The sequence below is a fragment of the Herpailurus yagouaroundi genome, unplaced genomic scaffold (assembly GCF_014898765.1).
Source record: "Herpailurus yagouaroundi ecotype Mexico unplaced genomic scaffold, PumYag 184, whole genome shotgun sequence".
Taxonomy (NCBI): domain Eukaryota; kingdom Metazoa; phylum Chordata; class Mammalia; order Carnivora; family Felidae; genus Herpailurus; species Herpailurus yagouaroundi.
In genome coordinates, this window is record NW_024412415.1 from 30,552,629 (window position 1) to 30,580,077 (window position 27,449).

The 27,449-nt window shown below is 41.5% G+C and overlaps 1 protein-coding gene across 1 annotated transcript in view; it reads left to right on the plus strand.

Annotated features, from left to right (window-relative positions):
* Positions 1-2,782: 2,782 nt before the first annotated feature.
* The window catches only part of HACD3 (3-hydroxyacyl-CoA dehydratase 3), a 38,479-nt gene continuing 13,812 nt past the window's right edge, over positions 2,783-27,449 (plus strand). The window contains exons 1-6 of the mRNA XM_040493007.1: positions 2,783-3,031; positions 19,073-19,115; positions 21,018-21,091; positions 22,366-22,530; positions 24,179-24,230; positions 25,480-25,590. Coding sequence (XP_040348941.1) covers positions 2,945-3,031; positions 19,073-19,115; positions 21,018-21,091; positions 22,366-22,530; positions 24,179-24,230; positions 25,480-25,590 — 532 coding nt within the window. The 5' untranslated portion in view covers positions 2,783-2,944. The remainder of the gene's footprint in view (positions 3,032-19,072; positions 19,116-21,017; positions 21,092-22,365; positions 22,531-24,178; positions 24,231-25,479; positions 25,591-27,449) is intronic.

The following is a 27,449-nucleotide window of genomic DNA, read 5'->3' on the forward strand; positions in this document are numbered from 1 at the left end:
AATTCAAGAACTGACAAAAGCTACTCTATGGTGAGAGAGGTCAGCATAGAAATTTGTGTGTGGGGTGGGGAGAGATGGGAGGCAAAGGTATATTGATATGAAAGAACCTCTGGGATGCTGGAAATGTTCTGGATATTGATCTAGGTGGTAATTAATTACACAGATATAAATGTAAGTAAATATTCAGCTTAAGCTAAACATTTAAAATTTGCTCATTTCCTGTATGCCTCAATTTTTTTTAATGCCCTATAATTGGGGGCACCTGAGTGGCTTAGTCAGTTGCATGTCTGACCTCAGCTCCGGTCATGGTCTTAAGGTTCATGAGTTTGAACCCCTGCATTGGGCTCTCTACTGTCAGTGTGAGCGCACTTCAGATCCTCTGTCATCCCTCTCTACACCTCCCCCTCTCATACTTGCTCTCTCTCTCTCTCTCAAAAATAAATGAACATTAAAAAAAAAAAGTGCCCTATGTTATGCTAAGTGAAATAAGCCATACAGAGAAAGACAGATACCATATGGTTTCACTCTTATATGGATCCTGAGAAACTTAACAGAAACTCATGGGGGAGGGGAAGGAAAAAAAAAAGAGGTTAGAGTGGAAGAGAGTCAAAGCATAAGAGACTTAAAAACTGAGAACAAACTGAGGGTTGATGGTGGGTGGGAGGGAGGGGAGGGTGGGTGATGGGTATTGAGGAGGGCACCTTTTGGGATGAGCACTGGATGTTGTATGGAAACCAATTTGACAATAAACTTCATATATTGAAAAAAAAGTGCCCTATATTGGATCTGCATTGTATTAAAGGCCATGCAATAAAAACACGTTTACCATTTCAAAAGCATTTTTAAAATTCAAGACTATCAAGTTTATTGCTTTCACCATCCCCCATACCCAGCAGATTACTTCACCTCCAACAGGTTTGTCTATTACCAGTTCCTCCTCACTGACAGGTGGACCTGCCAAGCACATATTTGATTTGGCTCCAGTTTAACAAACTTCTCTGACCCCCATGTGTCTGTGGGACATAGTACAAACACCTGATTGAAGCAAAGACTTTCTTATTTCATTTCCCATCTGCCTTTTCAGATCCAGGGTGACCTCTATTCTCCAGGTCCTTAACCCCCAGTACACAGAAGCTTCCATAGCTCTTCACCTTTGGACTCTGGCTCTATGCTTCCTCTGTCCTACCTCTGCTTCTTTCTCTATCAAATTTCCTTCTCACATTTCACTGTCCAGCTTTTAAGGATTCACTCTCAAATGTCCACCCATTGGGTTTCCAAAACCCTCATTTCCCACCTTCCTGCCTTTGTAAGTTCAGCACATTCACCATATGTAAAGCCCTCTGTATTTTATATGATCCACCCCTGAATTAAGTGTTTCCCAAGAGCCTGTCTCATTTCTTTTTTTTAAATTTTTTTTAACGTTTATTCATTTTTGAGAGACAGACAGAGACAGAGCATGAGGAGTGAAGGGGCAGAGAGAGGGAGACACAGAATGGGAAGCAGGCTCCAGGCTCTGAGCTGTCAGCACAGAGCCTGACAAGGGGCTGGAACTCACGAACTGTGAGATCATGCCGGGAGCCCAACTGGGACACTCAACTGACTGAGCCACCCAGGCGCCCCGAGCCCGTCTCATAGCTCTTCATCTCTGGATCCCTGTGCTCAGCACTTTGCTAAATAAATAGGTGCCAACAGAACTGAATTATAAGTCTCATTTTTGTCCCAGACTTCTGGTTTTCATAGTAATGTTACTTCCTATTAAACTCTTCACTGCAGCAGACTTAGGGATGAAAGTGGATACAGACAAGATAGCTTAAATTAGACATAAATTAGTGTTGTATCTAGTCTGGGTCCCTTACTTTAAGAGAGAAAAGTCTCCTGCTCTGGCCAATAGGATAGCCACTATTGTGTCGCTGTTTAAATTAATTAGACGTTGGGGCGCAAGTGGCTCAGTCAGTTAAGCTTCCGACTTCAGCTCAGGGCATCATCTCCCGGTCTGTCTGTGGGCGCTGTGCTGACAACTCAGAGCCTGGAGACTGCTTCAGATTCTGTATCTCCCTCTCTCTCTGCCCCTCCCCCATTCACACTGTGTCTCTCAAAACTGAATACATATTAAAAAATAAATTAATTAGAAGTAAATAAAATAGAAAATTCAATTTCTCAGTCTCACAAGCCACATTTCAAGTACTCAAAGTCTCATGTGGCTGGTGGCTACCAAAATCGAACAGCGCAGATGGAACATTTCCATCACCGCATAAAGTTCTATGAGACTGCGCTGAAAATTTCGGGCCTTTACATTTACTCTTCCCTCTTAGAACACCCTTCCACCCTCTTCCCATACTCCTTCCCCTATAATATCATCATTCTTATTGTGTCTGTAATTACAGGATTTCGGGACAGCAGGGACTGTGTCTTACTGCTTTAGCTCCAGTGTTTAGCTTCGAAGCCCAGCGCAATTAATAAGCTCTCAGTAAACGTTGAAATAAATAGGTGATAGAACGGGCTGATCTTCCAGATACATCAGTCCCAATCCCTTTCTCACGCTGATCAGTTCTTTATGAGTCTCAGGACTTTTCATTTTTAAGCCTATCTTAAAGCATCGCCCCGGAGAAGAGGGGAAAGGGCCTTGCATGCACCTGCTGACTTCCAACTCCCCAAACCGCTGTATCAAGCTCTGGCGTCACTCGTGCTGGGCCCGCCCCTTCCCACTTCTGCGCCCCGTGCCGCCCCCGCCCTGCTCGCGCCAAGGTCTAGAGCTCGCGCCACCGCCCCCCTCCCCCGTCATTGCGCAGGCGCAGCCTGCGAGCGTGGGGTGTCTCGAGGTTGGCGGCTGCCGGCGCTCAAGAGCGCAGGGGTTTGTGGCCTGCGTTCGACCGGCACCAGTCTCTCACTATCCGAGGCAGCGAGGCGCAGCGATCGGTCTCCCCGCGCCCCGTGCGGTGTGGCCATGGAGAATCAGGTGCTGACGCCTCACGTCTACTGGGCTCAGCGACACCGCGAGCTGTATCTGCGCGTGGAGCTGAGTGACGTACAGGTAAAGGCCGCTGCGGGCGGCGGGACGAACGCGGGGTCGCAGCTCCCGGGACCCGCCGATCCCCGCCACTCTCTTTGTCCCAGTGCGCGCTGGAGAGCCTGCAGTGCACCAACGGGTTCGGCGACGCGGTGCACTTTCGGCGTCCAGGCCCGGGCAGGAACTGGCCCTGGTCGAGGCGCACCCGCACACCACGGGCCTGGGGCGCGACCCCCTGAAGGTTGCAGGTACCTTCGGGTGCTGCGTGAGTCCTGCGCGGGTCTCAGAGGCTGCCCGGGCCTTCTCTTTGTTCGCAGTTTGAGGCCTGATGGAACCCGAGCCCGGCCCTGGAGGCCTGGCCGCCGGGGTTCGAGTTCGCCAAGGCCCTTGGAGACGTGGGATGAGCTCGTTGGGCCAGGGGTTCAGAGTGACCGTGGCTTGCTAGGACGCCTGGCGTTCGCCTGAGAGATCCAGCTGGGCCTGTCCATCGTTCACAAGGCCCGCCGCTGCCCCAGAGGGGCCACACCCACCTTCCAACCGTTCAGTGATGGAAATCATTCTTGTTAATTTTAATTTTAAAATCCGGGGAACCCCGAGAAAGTGATTTCCGCCCCTATTCTGAAGGCTATGAGCTCAGGTTTGAGGAGTTGCATAGAGAACTTAAAAATTAAGTTACATCCAACATTTATGTTTGATTTCCTTAGCCTCCTCCATGAACAAGCTGTTGCCCCCTAAATGGTGGAGATCCCAGGACCTGTGTAGCCTCTGCCTCTGTCCAGAGCATCCGGGATTCCAGTCTTTGAGAAACTGGAGTTTTCAGTCTGGAATGTTCTTTCCCCAGTCATCCTTACTCCCTACTTGTCCCTGATATCTGTGGCAATTCGTAACCTCCTTCACTCCACTCAGCTCACTGCCTCTGAGTCAGGAGTTTGTGCTTCTGTCCCTCTGCCTGCCTGGCATATTGTCTTGTGAAGTGCGTGTAGGTGCTCTTTCAGTGTAGATTTGAATTTGTTGAATTGAATCTGTTTCTGGAATTTAAACCTGTTTTCCTGTTGAAAGATGAAGACAATACTGGCCAGAATGCCTTTAAATAGGATGTGACATTGCATGGTGTGTCATTTAATGTATTAAACCAGACTGAATTATATTTTTGCATCAGAAGATGAGTAAATGTTCTGTGCTCTTCAGGGTGTTGTAATAAAGAAGGAAACAAACAAAATCTTTGTTGATGGGAATCAAAGTCCCCATTTGGAGAGGGTTCTCACTCAATAAGTGTGGAATGTGTGTTAGTTATGACAGTCTCTTGTTAAAGGTATTTAGTCAAGCATTATGTAGACCAGTTAAACTCAGGCCCTGTCCTCTCTAGATGTTATCATGTAATAAGGATGTACTATTCTGGGATACTTTTGAAGCTGCAAACACTAAAGGTGTTTAAGGGCATAGGGGGGTGGTGGTGGAAAGAAATGGAAATTAGTTGGACAAATGAAAGAATGCATCATACTTATGTTTGTCTTAAGAGATCTCAACCTCTTAGTTAAGAAGTATGAACACATGTTCATCACACTTGGTATGTTTAGAAACACGAAAAGTTTACATTTGAAATGTGTTATAGATAAGGAAATGTAAAGGTGGAGGAAGAAAATGGAAGTTTCTTTTGGATAGAGAATCCTTTTATGTTTGGGAAAAACATTTTTCCTCCAAAAGCAACATGTTAGTACCGTTCGTAAAAGAAATCCTCTACCTTGTGTGGGGTACTAGAGATTTATAAAGATGAGTCAGATAGTCTCAGCTTTCCAAGGGCATACTGTCTAGAAGAAACATATTATCTTATACAAACAAAAAGTTTTGTGTATGGGTATGTTTATTGGTAGAATTAGAGTTGACTATGAACCAGGTCTCCTTTAACCTGGTGTTAAAGGAATTTGTTACCTCTCTTTTGTTTAGTTAGACATGACCTTCAGAAATGAGATGAAGTGTTCTTTTCAAACTGAGATTGGAAGAACTTTCCAGAAAGAGAAAGGCATGGACTTTTGGGTTTTCTGACTTGTACCGTGTCAATGCATGACAGCCAAAGACTGCCAGAGAAACACCTCTAGTTGAACAGGTTGGGTTTATTATTCATTCCAGCAAGGAGAGTATAGCCCATGGGGGACAATGGTGTCTCATTAAGGGGGTTGGAACTGATTGTAGGATTTGGATGCTGTCAGAAAACAGGGACAATTCTGTGGTTGGTTATCTGAATACATCTTATCTGTTGGGAGGAGAGACTAGCAAAAGAATAAAATAATTGGTAGAGAAGTAGCAGTCACTCATTTTGGCCAAGAGAGAAAGGGTGTCTGGTATTTTGTGGGTAGCGTAGTGGCCATGTTTTTGTCTGTGCTTACCCAAAATTATGAAATGACCTTTGTCTCATTTCATTAACGTTTCATAATAACCTTGTCCGAGGTTGGTATTCTGTGCCATTATGCCTAATAGGAGAATAATGTGGCCAAGCTGTGACAGGCCACCCTCTGAATGTCAGGGGCTGCTCTTTCTTTTTAATTTCTCACTTAACTGCCCCGTGCAGGGCTGTGGACCTGTGATTCAGGGTCCGAATGAAGCAATGCACTTATTCAGTGAAAACCATTTGCAGCGTGCCTACTACTCTTATCTCATTAAGCTAGGTGCTGGGTTTTTGGACAGCTCTCTGTTGCTCCCTGCTTTCTGGCATGTTTCACAGCTTCTATGTTAGTGAGTTTTAGTGTTGAATTCCAATTTGGGGGCAGCAGCTCCCCTCCCCTCCCTTTCTGAGACACAAAGAACTGTCCAGTTTTCACGTCTCCATTCTGTCTTTGGAGGTACAGGGTTAGTGGCTGCGGAGAAACCACTACTGATGTGAGGAGGAGTAGTATACAGTAAAGGCTTCAACTGCAGCATTGTCTGAGTTTGAGGTAAGCAGTAGCAAAGATGCCAGCTGGAGTCCAGGGGGCTAGGGCAGAGTCCTTTTCACAACAGAGTTTATTTTCAAGATAAGCATAACATACAGGTTTGTGCCAGCTACGGCAACTGTAGTTGTTAGAGCATTTGTTCATTTATCAAGGTTTTTGTTTGTTTTAAAGTTATATGGGAACAAAGTGCATACCTCTGTTCGGGAGCTCTTTGGCAGATACTGTTGTTGTCCTTAGTTGATAGACAGTCTGGTAGAAAGAGTGGTAACTGAAGACATGAGGGTGGGTTCTTGCTCTTCTACCTACCGTCTAGGGGCCGTGGATAATTCACTTAACCCTTATGTGTCTCAGGTTCTTCACACAAAGTTTGAATACCCCTCATTCACAGGATTTTTTTAAAGTTTGAATTGGATCATAGATGTGAAAGTGCTTTGTAAATTCTAGATTGCTATTCAAATGAAAGGGATTATATTGTGATGTTAAACCTTAGATGAGAGAAACCAAAGAGCAGTAGAACAAGGTAGAGTCTATTAGCAGAGTTATCCGTATATGGTATCACACGTATTGTACGACAGAGGTGGCTTTGCGTATTAGTAGGGGAAAGGATGAACAATTCGGGAAGTTATTTGGGGATGATTGGTAATCCAGATAACAAAATGAGGGGCCCCTGGGTGGCTCAGTCTGTTCAGCATCTGACTCTTGATTTTGGCTCAGGTCAGGAGCCTGCTTAAGATTCCCTCTCTCCCTCTGCCCCTCTCCCCTGTCTGCACACACTCTCTCTCTCCAAAATAAAAAATAAGAAACCCCCAAACAACAACAGCAATGGCAACAACAACAACAAAACACAGATAGCAAAAAGATAAAATAAGACCTTGCCTTATGTCATACACAAAAGTTAATTCCAGGTGGGTTAATGACCTGAATGCTAAGCAAAACTACTAAAAGAAGATATAGGAGACTGTCTTTACAGTATTGGACCAGAGAAGAATGTGTTAAATAGGACACACAAAGCATAAACCCTAAAGATTAACAAATTTAAGATAAACCTGAAGAAGATATCTACAGCACATATCACCGACAAACGATTAACGTCGGAAATATATAAAGAACCACTACAGATCAATTAGGAAAAGACATATTACCCGTTAAAAAGGGGCAGAAAATATAAGCAATTCAGAGTAAAAGGAAACAAGAATGGCCAGTATACCTGAGAAGATGCTTGATCTTAGTTATAATCAGGGACATGTAAATTGAAGGGATAGTGTTTGTTAGTAAACCAATATTTCTTAGATTGGGAGAGATGAAAAGTCTAACTTTATCGGTTGTTGGTGAGATTGTTCAGCAATGGGACATTTTTATACAACACCCCCTCTGTCAAAGACCCCCAGAAACACCTTGTTTTAACAAGTGGCTTTATTGCTTGTTTCAATGAGGGAGAACACGTATTGGGGAATCTTGGGGTATCTCAGTAAGGGGGTGTCAGAAATAAGTGATAATAGAAATCCCAAACTTGGATGTTTGGGAAAGGGTCTAAGGAAGTAGGGATTCATTTTAGATTCAATGCTGTAGAAAATGGGGACATTTCTATGATTGGATATTTTGTGGATGGCATAGTGACCTGTTCTTAAGACAAAATTATGAGTTGACCTTACTTTGTGTCATTTTATCATGGTCTCAGAGAAACCTGAGGTCAGCTGGTTTTATTTGAGACTATTTGTGTAGGAGAGCAAAAATGGCTTTGCTGTGAGCTTTAGAACAGCTTGTAATAATTTTGAGATCTAGCTGTGAATGTCAGATCAGTTTCAGCTGTCAGGGCTGCTTATTTTCTTTTTTTAAAAACAGTTTTAAAAGTCCTAAATATCTTTGCATATATAGTTCACTCTTCTGTACATGTAAGTTTAAGCAAAATAAATTAGTGAAATTATTTCTAAACCATCTTCATATTTTAGAACTCACTCTTCTGAATCACCTTCAGCTCAGAGATGTCACTGTCCCTGCTTTTCCACATGGTATCATCCTCTGTGCCATTAAGAGGGCCAGAAATGCAGCATTTCTGAGAGAGTGCTCTACATGAGCATTGGTTTTTTTCAAGTCATCAGGACCTATTTATAAGTTTTGATGCGGGCACTTCTTGATGTTACCAGAAGACGTCAACAGAACATTTCCAGAATAGAATCAGGACTCCTACTCCTTCCTCAAATGGCCTGCAAGTGGTTTGTTGACTGAAAAACTGAGTTACACCCGTGTCGCCATGCCATCTGGAACAATAGCCAAATTCACATGTTCAGCCAGGGACAACCACGTCATGGCTGCCACTTTACCAGAGCACTTGTAAGGTGCCACTATCTATGGTAGTATATATCCTGATTTTAGAGATTTTAAATGTGAAAAAAATGTGCACTTCAGAACTGCTGAAATATAGCAGAGTTTGGAGTTGTCAGTTAATAAGTTGTAGTATTTAAATTCCTGAGACAGGATGAGCTCACCCAGGTAGAGACTGTAGATCAAAGGTTACCAACTCAAATGCCCAAAATACCGCGTAGCGATTAGGAGCCTGGGTGTCTCTTTTTGCCTTGATTTGAATCTCGGTTTTGCCACTTGCTGATCGTGTTATCCTGGGCAAGTTACAAAGCCTCTGTAAGCCTTAGTTTCCCATTTGTAAAATCGTTGTAATAGTACCTATTTTATAGGGCTTTGTGTTTCTGCGTGTGAGCTAGTAATGTGAAACACTTTATTTTTTTTTTTATTATTTTTTTTAAGAGCACCTATCTTTTTTTTTTTATTTATTTTTTATTTTTTTATTTTTTTTTTTTACGTTTTTTTTTTTTTTATTTTTGGGACAGAGAGAGACAGAGCATGAATGGGGGAGGGGCAGAGAGAGAGGGAGACACAGAATCGGAAACAGGCTCCAGGCTCTGAGCCATCAGCCCAGAGCCTGACGCGGGGCTCGAACTCCCGGACCGTGAGATCGTGACCTGGCTGAAGTCGGATGCTTAACCGACTGCGCCACCCAGGCGCCCCAATGTGAAACACTTTAAATGATACCTGGCAGGGGCACCTGGGTTGGCTCAGTTGGTTAAGTGTCGGACTCTTGGTTTCGGCTCAGGTCATGACCTCACAGTTCGTGGGTTTGAGCCCCGAGTCCGGCTCCGCACTGATAGTACGAAGCCTGCTTGAGATTCTCTCTCGCTCCCCTTCTCTCTGCCCCTCCCCTGCTCGTGTGTGTTCTTTCTCTCTCTCAAAATAAATAATAAACTTAAAAAAATTTTTTAAACGATATCTGGCATATAGTGAGCGCCAGTAAATGTGAAGTGAGCTGGGTGGGGAGTGTGGTCAGTTGGAGAGAATAGGGTTCATCTTAAAGAGGGAGCTACTGTTGTGCAAGAATGCAGATCTGAGGTTGGCATCTAATTCTCTAATTTGTGAAAGAGAAGCCGGAAATCCAGATTTTTTTAAATGAAAAAAAGTCATAGTTTTTATACTGAAGTTATTGAACAAATGTATGTAAATGCCTACTGTATGCTTGGGAGTCTTCTAGACTCAGATTCTGGGACTTGGGCATGAGCCAAGGCAGACGGAGGTCCCTCCTCTCATGAAGTTTATGTGCTGACACTGGTGGTGGTGGAAGAGTGATAATAGAAGTAAACAAGTTCATCGAATAGTTTGAGCTAATAGTGAATGTTACGGAGAAAGCCAAACAAGACAAATAGGAGAAAGAATCATGTGAACCGCCTCAGACTGGGTTGTCAGGGAAGCTGTCTGAGGAAGTGTCATGTGAGCAGAGACCTAAATGTGAAGAAGCCATGCAAAATGATGAGGACTGAATGTCACACAGAGAGGGAACAGCTCCTGCAGAATCCCTGGGTGGGAAGTACTTGGTGGTGAATTCAGATGAAAAATTAATACATAAATAAAACAAAAATAATTTCTGCAGGCCATATAAAATAGTGTGGGTGTAATTTGGCCCGATGCCAGTTTATGACAGAAAACTGATAGACATTAAAAACTGGTAGAGGGTCAGCTGGGTGGCTCAGTCAGTTAAGTGTCTGACTTTGGTTCAGGTCATGATCTCGCAGTTCGTGAGTTTGAGCCCCATGTTGGGCTCTGTGCTGGCAGCTCGGAGCCTGGAACCTGCTCTGGATTCGGTGCCTCCCTCTCTCTCTGCCCCTCCCTTGCTCATACTCTGTCTCTCTTTCTCTCAAAAATAAATAAACGTTAAAAAAAATTAAAAACAAAAAAACTGAAGGAGATAGGAAGCAGCCCAGGGTTGAGTCCTGAGCTACTCAGCCATTTAGAAGTTGAGCAGAGGAGGAAGAACAGCAAAAGATAGAGAAGGAGTGGCCTGTGAGGCATAAAACCCAGTGTCCTCTGATATTCTAGATGCCAGGGGATAGCGGTGTTTCTGTGGGGTGTATTCAGCTGTGTCCAGTGATGCTCACAGGTTGAACATGTCTATTGGGTTTGCCAGCATGGAGGTTATTGATCTTGATAATAACAGTTTCAGTGGAATGGCAGGGATGGAGGCTAGATCAGAGTAGATTTAAGAGTAAGTTTATGGTGAGGAAGAAGTAATGATTATAGATAACTTTTTTTTTTCAACGTTTTTTATTTATTTTTGGGACAGAGAGAGACAGAGCATGAACGGGGGAGGGGCAGAGAGAGAGGGAGACACAGAATCGGAAACAGGCTCCAGGCTCCGAGCCATCAGCCCAGAGCCCGACGCGGGGCTCGAACTCACGGACCGCGAGATCGTGACCTGGCTGAAGTCGGACGCTTAACCGACTGTGCCACCCAGGCGCCCCTCAGTGTTATTTCTTATAACCGCATGTAGATTTACAATGATCTCAATAAAAATTTCAATTTAAAATAAAAGAGGGAAGGGAGAGAGAAAGGGGAAAAAAGCTCTTCCTTACACACGAATGCCAGCTTAAAAAAAAAAATGAAGGAATGATTGAATTAGAAAATCGTTGTGGAGCCTCCAAATCAGGCAAGGATTAACAGTGGGTGACAGCTGGAGGAAAGAGTTAGAGAATAGGAGATGACAGTTAGATTATTTACTAATTGCAAAAGAAAAAGTACCTTTACAGTAGAGGGTTCTGGCGGTCCCCGTCTCTTAATCAAATGATCAAACTTAGTATCACCCATATGACAGTATTGGCCTCTTCTTATGATACCTTAAGAAGTATCCATATCAAAAAAAAAAAAAAGAAAAAGAAAAAAAAGAAGTGCCTATATCACTTATGAAGTATTGTTGTCAAAAATGGTTAATATGAAGGAATGTACAGACAAATCCAGGACATGATATATTTTCTAAGACAACTGGCATGGATTAAACATAATAAAAGTAGAAGTCTGTATTAGGTTAAGATAGACATTAAACAGTCAAATGGGATGTATGATCCTTGATTGGATTCTGGATTGGTTTTTTTAAAAAAGTATACATGTAGTAGTGGTTTAAAGGCACCCATGTCAAGAGCTCAGTTGAGAAGTGGACTCTATTTTCTCTTCCTTTGAATCTGGACAGGTCCTGTGGCAGCTTAACTAGTAGAATGCTGCAGAATGATGCTGTAGTCAGTTCCAGACCTAACTTTTTTTTTTTTTTTTTAATTTTTTTTTCAACGTTTATTTATTTTTGGGACAGAGAGAGACAGAGCATGAACGGGGGAGGGGCAGAGAGAGAGGGAGACACAGAATGTGAAACAGGCTCCAGGCTCTGAGCCATCAGCCCAGAGCCTGACGTGGGGCTCGAACTCACGGACCGCGAGATCGTGACCTGGCTGAAGTCGGACGCTTAACCGACTGCGCCACCCAGGCGCCCCAGACCTAACTTTTTTTAAGAGAACTGCCAGCTTATGCTTTCTCTCTCTTAGAACACTTGCTTATCAAGACATTCCTTCCCAGAACTCAGCAGCCCCACTGTAAGAAACCCAGATCACAGAGAGAGGTCACACACACAGGTACTCTGGTCAGCAGCCCTAGCTGAACTCCCAGATGACAAGCAACATCAACTCTGAGCCATGTGAGTGGATGTTCAGCCCAATATACTATATATAGGCCTAGCGAGCATCCCGGGGAGCCGTCCATCTAACCCCAGTCAACCTGCATAGTTTCGCTTCAAGCCTCCAAGTTTTGCGTTACAGTAGAGAACTGAAACAAGTAAACGTTTTTTTTTTTTTTCCAGACAGTTGTTTGAATATAAACTGGTTGTTAGATGATACAGAATTTTTGTTCTTAGGTATGAGAAAATTGTGGTAAGTATGTAAGAGAACATCGTCCTTTTTAGAAGAAGCGTGCTCAAATGTTTAGGGGTGAAGCGTCACGATGGCTGCAACTCATTGTGAGATGATTCAGAAACATCATGTAGTAGAAAAAGCAAGTGTGATTAAATACAAGCAATTGATGAATGGCATATGAGTATTCATTACACTCTTTTTTTCCCCTCACTTTTTAAAGTGAACTTAAAAATTTCCAAAATAAAACATTGGGTTGAGACGCTTTTTGGCACGGATGCCCAACACCCACCTCTATGTTTGCTAATTCACTTAGAAGGATTCATGGGATTCAGCATATGGTTGTACTCCTGGCTAAGGTTTATAACAGTGAAAGGGTATATGATCAGCAAAGGATAAAAACACAGTGGAGTATGGAGAAATCCACACACAGGGCTCCTCATCCTCCTCTTTCCTGTGAGGTTGTATACTTGAGTTGCTCTTTTTCCCAGCAGTGAAAAATGCAGTGACTTTTATGTAATGTTTCTGTCCATGGAAGCCCCTTACAGGTGCAGTATCCATGTACCAAAATTCTAGACTCCCAGAAGGAAAGTTGGTGTTCGTGTTCACCATTAATCACATTGTAAGCACAATCTAGGCACAGTGAACCAACTGTTAGGTGATGGAGGAAAGCCAGGTTCCCAGATGCCAGCCAAGGGCTGATTTTGGAAACAGTCCCTTTTAAAGATAGCAGCCCCATGGTTGCTATGTAACTTTTTTGTGCATATATTAATCACACACATGCAAAATGAAATACGAATGGTTTAAATGAGATCTAAATGTCTAAAGGCTTAGGTAGCAGATAATTCCCTGAACTCTGTAGCTCTGTCAGAAATTATGAAAATGGGATGCATTGATTTAACTTCAGTTCACTAGTTGTTGAGATAGTAGGAATTCAGAGATGAATAAGACACAGCCCCTGCCATCAAGGAGCTCAAGTCTAGAGGGGCCCATGCACCAATAAACAATAATTGCAGAACAGTGTGATAATTATTATAATGACAATAAAGACAAAGTAGTAAGGAAACTATTAATGTTGGAGGTGAGTAGGAGAGAAGAGGAATTAATATTTGGCCTGGATTTTGAAAGATGAATAGTATTCAACAGATAAGGAAGCTTAGAAGGGCATTCTAGTCAGAGGAAGAAAAACAACCGGAATATGAGTGCTTACTAGCTGCCAGACTGTGCATGTTACTGTTCAATTCTTGCAACAGTTTTGTGAAAAAAGTGGTGTTACTGTTGTTTTAAAAATAATGATGGCTGCTGGGGTGCCTGGGTGGCTCAGTTGGTTAAGCGTCTGAGTCTTGAATTGGCCCAGGTCATGATCTCAGGTTCGTGAGTTTGAGCCCCGTGTTGGACTCTGTGTTGTCAGTGCGGAGCCCACTTCAGATCCTCTGTCTCCCTCTCTCTCTGCCCCTCCCCCACTCACGTACGTGCGTGCGCACGCGCTCCTGCTCTAAATAAAGTTAAAAAAAATAGTTGCTATGGATTTGAAAGTGAATGATAGAACTAAAAGTGGTGTAATTAGGATTTGAACTCAGGTCCATCTAACTTCAGAGTCACCTTTTACCCTTGTCTCTAACCACTCCTCTTTTCATAAGCAAAAGGACAATTCTCCTCTAGTGAAAGATGGGCTAGGTTGTGCAGATCCTAAGAACAACTAAAAATATTCAGTGAAAATCTTAAAATCATCAAAGAGTGAACAGGTTAGAAATTAAAGTGGGAATTCTGGTAAAGCCGAATATAGAAACTGCTTTGCCCTGAGAATATTTGCTCAACTGAGTACACTTGAACTTTGCCCGACAGATGCAGGGGACAGAATAAGACCAAAACCCATCAAATATGCAATATGTAACAGGAAACCCTTCTTCGCACAAACTACTTCAGAGGACTATACTCTTAGGGTAGCGATGACCTAGAAGTAAATCCATCCCATCCCCTCCTCCCCAGATGTCTTAGCACTGAGTAAAGTGGGGAAAAGGTCCTTGAAGAGTTAAAATCATTAGTTGGCTCTTAAAAGATTATGTAGCTCAAATACACCGTACAGTTTTGGCGATCTAAAAATCCTCAAGTCATGAATTTAGTTTAAAGTGGTCTCAGTTGGTAGAGCCCATAGGTGCCTGGCAGAAGCAAATGCAGATCCCTGTGGTATAGCGATGCTGATATCAGATAAGAATTTTAGACAAAATGTATTTTTAGAGACTGAATGGTCAGTTCATAATGATAGAGGTTTCAGTTCACCAGGAAGGCAAAACAGTATTATATGTAACTAACGTGGCTTCAGTATTATGTAAAGTAACAGAAGTACAAGGAGAAATAGACGTTTACAGTAGTGTGATTTCTCAGTAATTGATAGAATAACAAGGTAAAATTCAGTAAGGATATAGATTATGTGAGTAAATAGTTAACAGTAAACCCAGTAGACATATGTAGAACCCTGTGTCTAACAATTCTAGAACACACATTCAAGTACACTCAGAACATTTACACGATTTGATTGTATACTGCTTCCTAATGCAAGTCTCCACAAATTTGAGAGGGTTCAAATCACACAGAGAATATCCTCTGACCACAATGCAGTTGAGGTAGAAATTGATAATAAGATGACTAGAAAATCTCATGTATTTTGGAAATTAAATACTTCTTAGTAACCCACGTATCAAGAAAGAAACAGTAATGAATATTAAAACATACGTTAGACTGAATGATAATGAAAATAATAATTCAAAGCTTGAGAGATGCAACAAAGTAGAGGTTGGCAGGAAATTTATATTCTTTTTTTAAAAAATTGTAGTTGACAGGGGCTTGGCTGAGTGTCTGACTCTTGATTTTAGCTCAGTTCATGATCTCACGGTTCGTAGAATCAGCCCTGCATCGGGCTCTGCACTGACAGCAGAGAGCCTGCTTGGGGTTCTCTCTCTCTCTCTCTCTCTCTCTCTCTCTCTCTCTCTCTCTCTCTCTCTCTGCCCTGTTCCCCCTCAAAATAAATACATAAACATTTAAAAAGTTCTTAAATCTTAGCAAAGTATTTTCTTTCTTTTTTCTTTTTTCTTTTCTTTTTTTTTTTTTTTTTGGATAAATACCCAGAAGAAGAGTCGCTGGATTGTATAGTAGTCCTATTTTAATTTTTTGAGGAAACTCCATACTGTTTTCCATAGTGGCTGACCAATTTACATTCTCACCAACAGTACATGAGGGCTCCCTTTTTTCCACATCCTCACCAAGATTTTTTTTTTCTTTTGGATAATAGCCATTCTGACAGGTGTGACGTGATAATCTCATTGTACTTTTGATTTGCATTTCCCTGATGATTAGTCATGTTTAGCATCTTTTCATGTGTCTGTTGGCTATCCGTATGTCTTCTTTGGAAAAATGTCTATTCATATCCTGGGCCCCTTTTTTTAATTGGATTTTGTTTCTGTGTTGAGTTGTATATGAGTTCTTGATATATTTTGGATATTAATCCGTTATGGAATATATCGCTTACAAATGTTTTCACCCATTCAGTAAGTTGCCTTTTTGTTTTGTTAATGGTTTCCTTCACTGTGCAAAAGCTTTCTGGTGTGATGTATTTGTTTTTTTTTTGCTTTTGCTGTCCTTGCCTGAAGAGACAGATGTAAAAAGTATTTCAAAGATGAATGTCCAGGAATTTACTGCCTATGTTTTCTTTTAGAAGTTTTATTGTTTCAGGTCTTACATTTAAATCTTCAATCCATTTTGAGTTTATTTTTGTATACGGGATAAGAAAGTGGTCCAGTTTCATTCTTTTACATGTAGCTGTCCAGTTTTCCTGACACCATTGATTGAAGAGACTGTCCTTTTCTCATTGCATATTCTTGCCTCCTTTGCCATAGATTAATTGACCATGGAAGCTTGGGTTTATTTCTGGGTTTTCTATTCTGTTCCATTGATCTGTGTCTATCTTTGTGCCAGTACTCTACTGTTTGGTTACTATAGCTTTGTAGTATAGTTTGAAATCAGGCAGCATGATGCCTCCTGCTTTCTTCTTCTTTTTCAAAATTGCTTTGGCTATTTGGGGTCTTTTTGTGGCTCTGTACAAATTTTAGGATTATTTATTCTAGTTCTGTGAAAAATGCCATTGGTATTTTGATAGGGATTGCATTTAGTCTGTAGATTGTTATTGGTAGTATGGGCATTTAATACTATTAATTCTTCCAGTCTATGAGCCTGGAATATCTTTCCATTTATTTACATCATCTTTCAATTTTTTTCACCTGTGTCTTACAGTTTTCAGAATCCAGGTCTTTTCCCTCCTTGGTTAAATTTATTCCTAGGTGTTTTATTCTTTCTGATGCAAGTGTAAATGACATTGTTTTCTTAATTTCCATTTCTGATAGTCCATTATTAGTGTATAGAAATGCAGCAGATTTCTGTACATTGATTTTGTATCCTGCAACTTGATGGAATTCATTTATTAATTCTAGTAGTTTTTTGGTGGAGTCTTTAGAATTTTCTGTATTTATTAGCTTCATGTTATCTGCAAATAGTGACAATTTTACTTCTTTTTTTAACCAATTTGGATGCCATTTATTTATTTATTTAGTCTGATTTCCAGTACTATGTTAGATAAAAGTGGGGACAGTGGGTGTCCTTGTCTTCGTGATCTTAGAGAAAAGCTTTCAGCTTTTCATCATTGAGTATGACATTAGCGATGAGTTTGTCTTATATGGCATTTTTTTTTTATTAAAAAAATTTTTTTTTCAACGTTTATTTATTTTTGGGACAGAGAGAGACAGAGCATGAACGGGGGAGGGGCAGAGAGAGAGGGAGACACAGAATCGGAAATAGGCTCCAGGCTCTGAGCCATCAGCCCAGAGCCCGACGCGGGGCTCGAACTCACGGACTGCGAGATCGTGACCTGGCTGAAGTCGGACGCTTAACCGACTGCGCCACCCAGGCGCCCCTTATATGGCATTTTTTATGTTGAGGTGTATTCCCTCTGTACACTCTTTGTTGAGAGGTTTAATCATAAATGATGATAAATTATATCATTGTATTTATCATTGGATGTTGAATTTTGTCAGATGCTTTTTTTTATCTATTGAGATGATCATGTATGTGGCTTTTATCCTTCATTCTGTTAATGTGGTGTATCATGTTGATTGATTTTAGTATATGGAAACATCTTTGCATCCCTGGAATCAATCTCAGTCATGGTATATGATCCTTTTAATGTACTGTTGATTTAAGTTTGCTAATATTTTGTTGAAAATTTTTGTTTCTGTATTTATCAGAGATATTGGTCTGTAATTGTGTGTGTGTGTGTGTGTGTGTGTGTGTGTGTGTGTGTGTGTGTATAATCTCTTTTCTCTGGTTTTGGTATAATGGTAATGCTGGCCTCACAGAATAGGTTTGGAAGCGTTTCTCCTCTCCAAGTTTTTGGAATAGTTTCAGAAAGATAGGTATTAACTCTTCTTTAAATGTTTGGTATTTACCTGTGAAGCCATCTGGTCCTGGACTTTTGTTTGTTAGTAGTTTTTTGGCTGCTGATTCAATTTTATTCATTTTTCCTTCCAAGTGATTTAGAGTATAGGAAACATACCCAGTTTGGGCAAGAAGTGACCTCGGTAGGAAATTTACCTCCAGACATTCTAGAACTTTAGATTTAATGAGAACAGCTATATCAAAACCCTGTTTCCGTTACTGAGGGACTATGTCCCTGGAAGTGTAGCCTCTTTTACTGAGGTTTCCTAACTGCCTCTTCCTGTGAAAGAGAAGATCATCTAGATTTTTAGCTCCTTTCCATGAGCATCTCAGCCTGAAGTCTGTACTCCCACTAGGGAGGGTCTTAACATAAAGCTCGGCCCAGTTGCTCACCCCCACCTACCCCAGCCTTTGTTCTTTCCCTTTTCTTAACACTCTTGGCTGTGAATAGACCCTGCAGGCTCTCACTCCCCATGAGTATACCCCCTCTCCAACCTTCTCTCTGTCTTGTCGGTTTCCTTCAATGCATGATGGAGCTCTCAGCACAGAGAACTGAGCCTACAGGGGAAAAATTAAATGAATTAGTTATGTCACTGGAAACATGCTGCTCCCTGATTATTAACTTTGAGCTGGGAGGTAGGAGGTGAGTAGTTTCTTATCCATTGATAAAAGAGTTTCACTTTAAGTTATGAAGTTAAAGGCACGTGTCAACTTCTGGGAATAAGTGAACAATTTGGAGAATTTAATCTCTTCTAGTGTTGGTTTGGATAGGGGTTAAGAGCATGAGGAGCATGAGGTGAGGGCACTGTACATTTCAATTTGAACCAATCCCCTGTGACTGTCAGCCCTTCTCTCTACTTGTTGGAATTAATTGACTCTTCATGTTGCATTATAGGCCCCACCTTTGGTGAAACTTGCCCCAGCCATTCGATTCTTGAGCTTGCTCTCTTATTAGTGTCCATAATACTCACTGCTTTTTACTACTCTCTTGGTTTTGAGCATATGTTATTTGATACTATTTGATATCTTCTCACAGGAAATGACTCATCTGTTCCACTAGATTCTGTGCCTCCACAGCTCAGGGACTGAGTCTTGGAGATCTGCGTATTCCCTGGAAGCACCTCACATAGCACCTTGTGCCATTTGCCATTAGCAGAACGAACTGACTCAGTATCTGATAGTTCTGCACAGTGAGAACAGTTTAGGGTTCTTCTTGCAGCAGCCTGCAATCTCAGATGGGTACAGATAGGCACGGAGAAATCCCGTACAGAGCTGTGAATAAACAACTAGATGTATTTTCTGGAGGAGGCGTAGGTAGGAGGTCAAGTCCCTAAGGGGGAAGGATGGAGGGAAGTAAGCCCGGTGTTAATTTCATTTTTCTCCTATTAAAATGCCCTTCTTGCATCCTTGGTCTCTTTTCACAGAATCCTGCCATCAGCATCACTGAAAATGTGCTGCATTTCAAAGGTCAGTATCCGGGCAAATGCTCCCCACTTTCTACACAGCTACAGAGGCGTGGTGGTGGTTTCTTTTTCTTTTTGTCTATTTGTTTTATTCACTTTCTATTGATGCTCACCTCTCTGCTGCTCTTGGGGTAAACTAGATTGTTTTGAAATACATGATTGAAAAAGTCAAAGAACTTATTTAAAGTCCCACTTTTCTCTTGGAGAGGCAGTAGATAGAGCAAGAAAGAATCCCGAGCTGGAAATCAGGAGATCTATCTTCTAGTTCTAATCCCGCTATCACCCTGGACAACAACTTACTGCCTTCTGTGGGCCCATAAAATGAAGGTATTTGGTTATAATCTGTGTTTCTCAAACTTTAGGACCTATGGACACCTGAAAATATGTCCTAAGGATCCTCCCAGGCCATAGGCCCCAGTTTGAGAAAACATGTTAAGAATTAAATATGGTCACTTTAAGTGATACTTGGCTCTATTGCAGCTGTGAACATGGCCACAAACACAGCTGCTAAACTTGTATGTCAGTAGTTGATTATAATGTAGCCATCTAGATGATCCAGACTATGATTTTTTTTTAAAGATTATAATCAAAACAAAAAATAGAAATTTTCTGAATAGATTTTGCAGCTCCCTGATATGGTACAGTCAAAGGCCAGTTTAAGAAACATGGCATTCTCGATGATACCTCGAGCCTTTGTTGCTCTGACAGTCTTTGTTTCTGTGAACTTGCCTCTGTCTCCTTTCTCCTTAGTTCGTCAGCAGATATGCTGCTGGGCCTGAGAGGGTAGGTCCAGATTCATTGTCACCCAATGGGATGGGATTCTCCCTGCTCTCTCTTTGTTCTAGTTCTTTGGAATGCCATTACTAAGAGACTGGGGTTATGGGATATTGAGGAGTTTCTGCTTTACTTGAGATTCCATCTACCTTGGTATATTTGCATGAAAGCCACAGCCTGGCTTTCGTATCTGCTTTTCAAGATGAGAACACTTGTAGCAGCTCAGATTTTTGGGGTGTTATACATTTGAGAGAGGAAGTTAAGTGATGAAAGTGTATCTTGCCAGTTGGAGATTATGGACTGCTCAACCTTAAGGAATTTATGGTCCTAGAGAACAGTAGCCACCTGTATATAGCAGATATTAGGCAAGTTGTACCACATATGGCCAGATGAGGAATGAGAATCCAGGAGGGAACCAAATGATAGACAAGTCAGAGAGTTAGAGAGGAAGGGATGTCTAGCAGTCATTGGCACCTAGGCACGGCACCTGCTTGATTTGGGGAAAGGAGCCATGTCAAAGCACAGGAATGGTGTAATGGGCAACCCAGGGATTTTCATCCCAGATCCATTTATCCTCTCCTAGAAATGAGACGAGGAAATTATATTTCTCTTTTTCATTCCTTTTGGGATGTGCTAAAGGAGAAGTGAGCGTCTCCTTTTTCTGTCATTGGTAGGGAGATGTTAGATTCAGAGCTTTCTCTGAGACAGTCCAGCACTTCTGTGTTCTCCACACAACTCTCCTTAACTGCAGTTAAGAGAATACGCCCACCTGATATTTCTCTGTTCTGAATTCAGCACCAAAGTAAATGTGAAAGTTAAATTTATATCTATGTGATACCTTTGGCTTTGCTTTCTGTATTGCTTTTCCTGCCTCTTATTTGTACTGGGTATTATCAAGGCCACATTGGAAGATTCAGTAAATACTCTGGAACTGATCATTAGAAGGACATGTGGAGATAAAACTTTTGTCTGGGATTCGGCTTATCTAGCTGTCGAGTAGTTCTGCTCACAAGCCCCTACTCATTTTGGAAGGACCCATTACTATTTGTATGCTTCTGAGAGAACTGCACCAAGCTTTTGGATGGCCTTGCTCTGCCTGTTCACATTGTAACCCACATTTCTTTCTTTTTAGCTCAGGGACATGGTGCCAAAGGAGACAATGTCTATGAATTTCACTTGGAGTTCTTAGACCCTGTGAAACCAGAGGTATGTTTTCTCTTTTCTCACTTCCCTTTCCATTTTAGGAAATAAATACTAGTTCAGTAAAATAGGAGGGCAAGGGTTGTGGGGGGAAATAAGATGAAAACCAAAGGAGAATATGGTTCTTTTATTGGGAACTGAGCCCAGATTTTAGCTGCAAAGGAGTAGGAAAGTCAGAGAACCTGAGGTGATTAGCAGTGCAAACAAGTCTCTTCACTTCTTTGAGTTACAATTTCCTCGTGTGTGTTAAATGGATGATTGGACTAAATAATCTTTAGGGTCCTTTCCAGCTCTGATGTTCTGTGGTTTTCAGTGAAGACAGAGGGGTGTGGCGCTCACAGGGAGCAGAGTTACGTAAGCTAGGTAAAGCCCATGCCAGGGGCTTACTTTCATGTGACTTTGCCACAGGGGCAGTAGAAATCCGAAAAGGTGGAGGCAGCTGACCTTCAGAAAGAATGCTGGAAGTATAATTGAAGTTTCCTTTCTCTCAGAACTCGAGGAAGTTTTTCTGACAGGAAGAGAGAGAATCTCACAGATGGTGTATTGAAGTTTCTGGAATTACTCTCTTATCTCTGGGGGCCTGGGCATATTGATCTCTCTGTGCAGGAGGGGTCCGTTGTTTTGGTTGTTTTAATAGCCAGCAATAGTGTAAGGGATAGAGAACCTGTCATAGGTCTTGCCTCGGAGGTAAGGAAGGAAGAGGCTATGTGGAGGAATAATGAACTGGAACAGCCTCTCAGAATTTGAGTTTTGTTGGGAAGATGCCCTAGGCTGGCCCTTGTGATAGAGTTGTCATTATCCACTAAGTATCCACTAAGTTCCAGTCTTGAGTAGACCTTTCTAAAAAACAAGGGCTCGCTAGGCCAGGGATTGTTGACCACTTGAATTCAGTCATCTTCATGGGAGAGAAATGTGGACAGTGAGGATGCACTGAGAGAGTGATTGGAAGTCATGCCTTGCATGATACAGGTCTGGCAGGAGGTTCGCCTGGTTTCCTCCAGGAAAACCGGAACTATATGCCTTTCTCACCCTGATTTCCTCTGAAGTCATTTGCTGGAGGAATCAAAGAAACAGAGCGCCATTCTTAGCAGTTCTTGGCTATCCCAGCCCTTGGTCCAGATGTTCTCCTTGCATCACGGCTTGTAGGAATGGGGGAGGAAGGGGAGTGAGCATATATTGTGAGCTTCTCTGGGTAGCTACACTGGCTTGGTGCACTTGTCGCAGGAGGAGTGAGGGATGGGAAGGCAAGGGCACTCTCACATTCTCACTTTCTCTTCTAGCCGGTTTACAAACTGACCCAAAGGCAGGTAAACATTACGGTACAGAAGAAAGTAAGTCACTGGTGGGAGAGACTCACCAAGCAGGAGAAGCGCCCACTGTTTTTGGCCCCCGACTTTGATCGCTGGCTGGACGAGTCTGATGCGGAAATGGAGCTCAGAGCCAAGGTCAGTAAGGACCTGGATCCTAGTAAAGATCTAGACACAAATCATAAAGAACACAAGTTTTTTGGGCTACCTCAGATACCTATTTGGCAGGTATCTTTATCTATCTGATAGAATAAAGACAAATTCAGTTAAAGACCTGGAAACATGGTTTTATAGAAGTACTGGACATGTATTTTGTATTTTGTCTCTCAACTGGGGTGTGTCGAATGTTTTTCTTATGATTAGATGGGGTGATGGGTTTGGGGGGAGGAAGACCACAGAGGTTTAATTCTTACTGTGTCGTATCAAGGGCACATACTATCAGCATGACTTATCACTGTTGATATTGATCTTGGTCATCTGGCTGAGGTAACATTTGTCAGATTTCTCCACTGTAATGTTACTCCCCCACCTTTCTTTACTTTGTACTTTTTGTTTAAATTAAAAAAATATTTTTCAATGTTTATTTTCTTTTGAGAGAGACAGACAGAGCGTGAGCAGGGGAGGGGCAGAGAGAGAGGGAGACACAGAATCTGAAGGAGGCTCCAGGCTCTGAGCTGCCCGGCTCAAACCCACAGACCGCGAGATCATGACCTGAGCCAATGTCGGACACTTAAACCGACTGAGCGACCCAGGTGCCCCTACTGTGTACTTTTTGGATGGAAGTCACTGTGCATAGCCCATGCCAAAGGAGTGAAGAGTGATGCTTTCCAACTTTAGGGTAGAGTGTCTACGTACTTTATTTGGAATTTTTCCACATGGGAGATTTATCTCCTCTTCATTTATTCAATAATTTATTTATATCAGTATGGACTGATGAATATTTTATATTTGGGTTATAACCCAGTACTATATTATTTATTTTGTTGTTTGTGTTGTTCCAGCTTTGGCTATTGGAAGCTTTTTCAGTTGACTCTTGTGTCTCTTTGACAAAGCTCCATCACTGTGGGGTGCTTTTTTTTTTTTTTTTGACATTCTTAATTTCTAGCACTATAAGCTGCCCCAGGCTTATCTTGTATATTCCCTGCTCCAGCCCTAGAGTCAGCCATTCTTCAAGGAGCTCTGTTCTTTTTATTGAAGGATAATAGTGGAAACCAAGATCTGGGCTCTAGATATTGCTTCTAGGCCCTCTCAGGTAACAGAATGAGCAACTAACTATATGCGTGCATGCAAATCCTACCTATATTTATAAATATTTCTGTACATATCTATCTATATATTGACCAGATGTGGGTTCTTACTGATGTTGGCGACATGATTTTAGCTTCTGGAAAAATTATACTAAAAATCTGGAAGTCTCAGAAACAACAACAACCAAAACTGCTGTCTATTTACTGCCTTAAAATTCTGTTTAGTTCCTACGACCATGACACATCTTCTGGGTGTCTTTTCCAGCTCCATGATTCTAAGACTATCCACTTTGTAGTTTGGAAGCCAGCTGATTGGTTTAATTCTGTGAGCATTGGAAGGGCATTCTATGATGCTAGCACTACCTAGTAGGAGGAGTCAGGCTTTCTGGCACCATTAGCTAGGCCGTTTGCCCCAGTGAAATATGAACACAATTGGAGGAAGTGGCTTTGAGGGAGTCAGATCACTTATCCTGCAGGTGGACTTTTGCAAGCATCTGGGAATCCTAACCTGTGTTCTTGGAAATCTGTCCAAATTCTAGGAAGAAGAACGCCTAAATAAACTAAGAATTGAAAGCCAAGGGTCCCCTGAAAGTAAGTTGCCCCCACGGCCGTGGGAGTTACCAGTTAACTAATGATAGAGATGGGGGTATGGAGGGGTGCGAACAACTGAGCCACCTAGGTGCTCCCTGATGAAATGAATTCTTTAGGATGGGGAAGTATAATACATTTTTGTAGTTTTGAAGAAAAAAGTGTAGTTACATGTTGCGAAAAGTCTGACTCTTGGCTTCTCAGGACTGGGTTGCGTTTAATTGAGCACACTATTTAGTGTGATTATTTGAGCATCAGCCAAGGGTTATATGCAGAATATCTGTAGCCTAGGAATAAATATGTAGCAGGAAAATTTGAACTCCATAGCTCTTCTCTTGAGAACTGTCCCATTTCCTGTGTCCTACCCCTTTGACTCAACCGTGACTCTAAGTTCCTTACTCCTTCCTTAACTCTGTAATTGGCTGTGTCTTCATGAGCCTTAGGCTGCAGACAAAATTAATGTTCCTTATCCTCCTGCATCTCAGTCTGTAATTTTCCTTCTTTGGTTATATCCTCATCCTACCCATCTTCCAAAGCCCAGAGCAGGCATCGTCTCATCTATGCAGACTGCCTGATTCTGACTTCCCCAGCCTAATGTCATTTTCTCACCTCGAAATTGTCACAAGACATTACCTATTACTCTCGATTTTGTATTACAGCTTTCAGATTATAAGTTCTTTCAGGGCAACATCAAGTCTTAACATCTTTGAATCCCAGTAGTGCCCCCTCAGTACCTTGCATGTTGGAGGTGTCCAGTTAATACTTGGTTGAATGAATATATGATCAAATGTCAGAATTCTTTTTTTCATTGTGTTCCTATTTCTTTGAGCTACTTTGACCTACATGGCCTTAAAAAAATTCCAGGAAGAAGAAACTATAGATAATATAAAAATGGTAAGAGCAGGAGCTGAGTATAGCTTTATTTACCTTCTTTAATGCCCTCTAAGGTGGTCATTCTTTGCCAGAAGTAATTTGTCTTTATTCTCCTTGGACTTATGTCTGTGTACTTACCCTTCAAGGCTATGAGGGGAAAGACTGCTAAAAACATACCTTGGAGTGCAATGTTCATAATTTTACCCATTTCTCTGTGGGACTAGGAGCCCAGGCTGGCACAGATCTGGGCCAGATATATTTTTGGGAGCTTAGGGCACCCAGTGGGAAAGTGGGGAGAGGTCACCCAGGTATGCCCCCCATACTCCCTCCTGCTGCACCTACCCCTTGTAACAGTTTACTGTCTTGTTTTGCTTTTCAGCTCTTACAAGCTTGAAGAAAGGATACCTGTTCATGTATAATCTTGTGCAGTTCTTGGGATTCTCCTGGATCTTTGTCAACATGACTGTGAGGTTCTTTATTTTGGGAAAAGGCAAGCACAAAATTTCAACATTAGTTTTCTGTTTTCAGTAGTTTGACCTACTACTCACCAAAGGTACTAATAATACCCTGCCTCTGGTGTTAATAATAACCCCCCATGTTTGTGTGGCACACATGCCTTCCATTCTACTTTCATGTCTCTTATTTCCCTTGACCTTGTGAAACAAGCAGACTGGAGATTGTGTGCACTTAACATGTGCACAAACAGGCTTAGAAATGGTCCCCATTTGGGGCGCCTGGGTGGCGCAGTCGGTTAAGCGTCCGACTTCAACCAGGTCACGATCTCGCGGTCCGGGAGTTCGAGCCCCACGTCAGGCTCTGGGCTGATGGCTGATGGCTCAGAGCCTGGAGCCTGTTTCTGATTCTGTGTCTCCCTCTCTCTCTCTGCCCCTCCCCCGTTCATGCTCTGTCTCTGTCCCAAAAATAAATAAACGTTGAAAAAAAAAATAAAAAAAAAAAAAAAAAAAAGAAATGGTCCCCATTCACACAGCTGGCCGGAGGCACATCTTGGGCTAGCATTCCTTTCTCTGTTCACTATATGACAGTTCATTTATAACCAAATAGACTTATGTGGTAATTTCAGTGACAAAGTTATGCAAGTCCTATTCTAAAATTGAATGAAAGGACTATCATAAAGATGTTAGTTCTTGATGAATTAATTTATATGTTTAACAGAATTCTGGCAAAAGTAAAGACAATGGAAAGTTTTTGAGAATGTGATCTAAAGTATTCTACAATTATATTATGAACAATAAATAGGTAATAAAATTTGGAGGAAGAAAGGATAATGGGAGAGTACTTTCTCTGCCTGACAGGAGAGAATAATTAACATAGCAATTATTAAAAAAATAGAATGATCAGTAGAGCAGATTAGGTGGTCCAGAAATAGCTCTTACATTATAATATATGTATGTATGTATATGTACACACACATACACACATATATATAAATTATATAAATATTATAAAAAAGAAATAATGAATCAATGGAAGGGGAAATATTACCCAATACTTTTTTACTGGATGGGAATTCTAATAATATTTCCAGGGACAATTGGTTAGGTTTGGATACATGAGGCAGGCAAGGAATCTCTTTGACTCTTTTCCTTACATTGTATACAAAAATAAATTCCCCCGAAGGATTTAAGAGTCATGTATCAAAATTTTAAAACATAACAGAAGATGTAAGTTAATGTTCATAACCGTCTCATGTGGAAGGTTAGTACTTTCCAAGGTTAAAAGTGTTAGCGGAAATCATGAAGAATAAGGTCAATATATTTGACTAAGTAAAATACCTAAATTCCTGTGTATCTAAAAATACCCCAGCTAAAACAACACTAAAGATTAAAAGCCTATTGAGGCTAGTAGCATGGGGATGAAGGGTTGGTGGAAAATTGCAACAAATACCTGCAAGGGTTGATTACCTATAAAGAGTATGTTACAAATTGATCCAAAAATGTGACAACTTCATCCAATAGATAAATAAACAGAAGTCATGTGCAGGCAGTTCATAAAAGGAAGTAAAGCCAATTTAATGTACAGAAAATGTTTAACTCAATAATGATGAAGGAAATAAAAATAAGATTTTTATCAGTTTTTCAAAGTTAAAAAAGATACCTAATTCAAGAGGACATTTGCTAAAATACACAGTAGTGGCTACTGGGAGGGTACATAAATATGACTCTCTTGGAAAATCATTCGGCAAAGCACATCAGGAACCTTAACTGTTCATATCCTTAACCCTGGTTATTTCACTTCTCGGAATATGTTCTAAAGAAGTCATTGAAACTACAAAAACAGCTTTTTCAAAAAGATCTACATTATGGCATTACTTTTATTAGTGACAAGTTA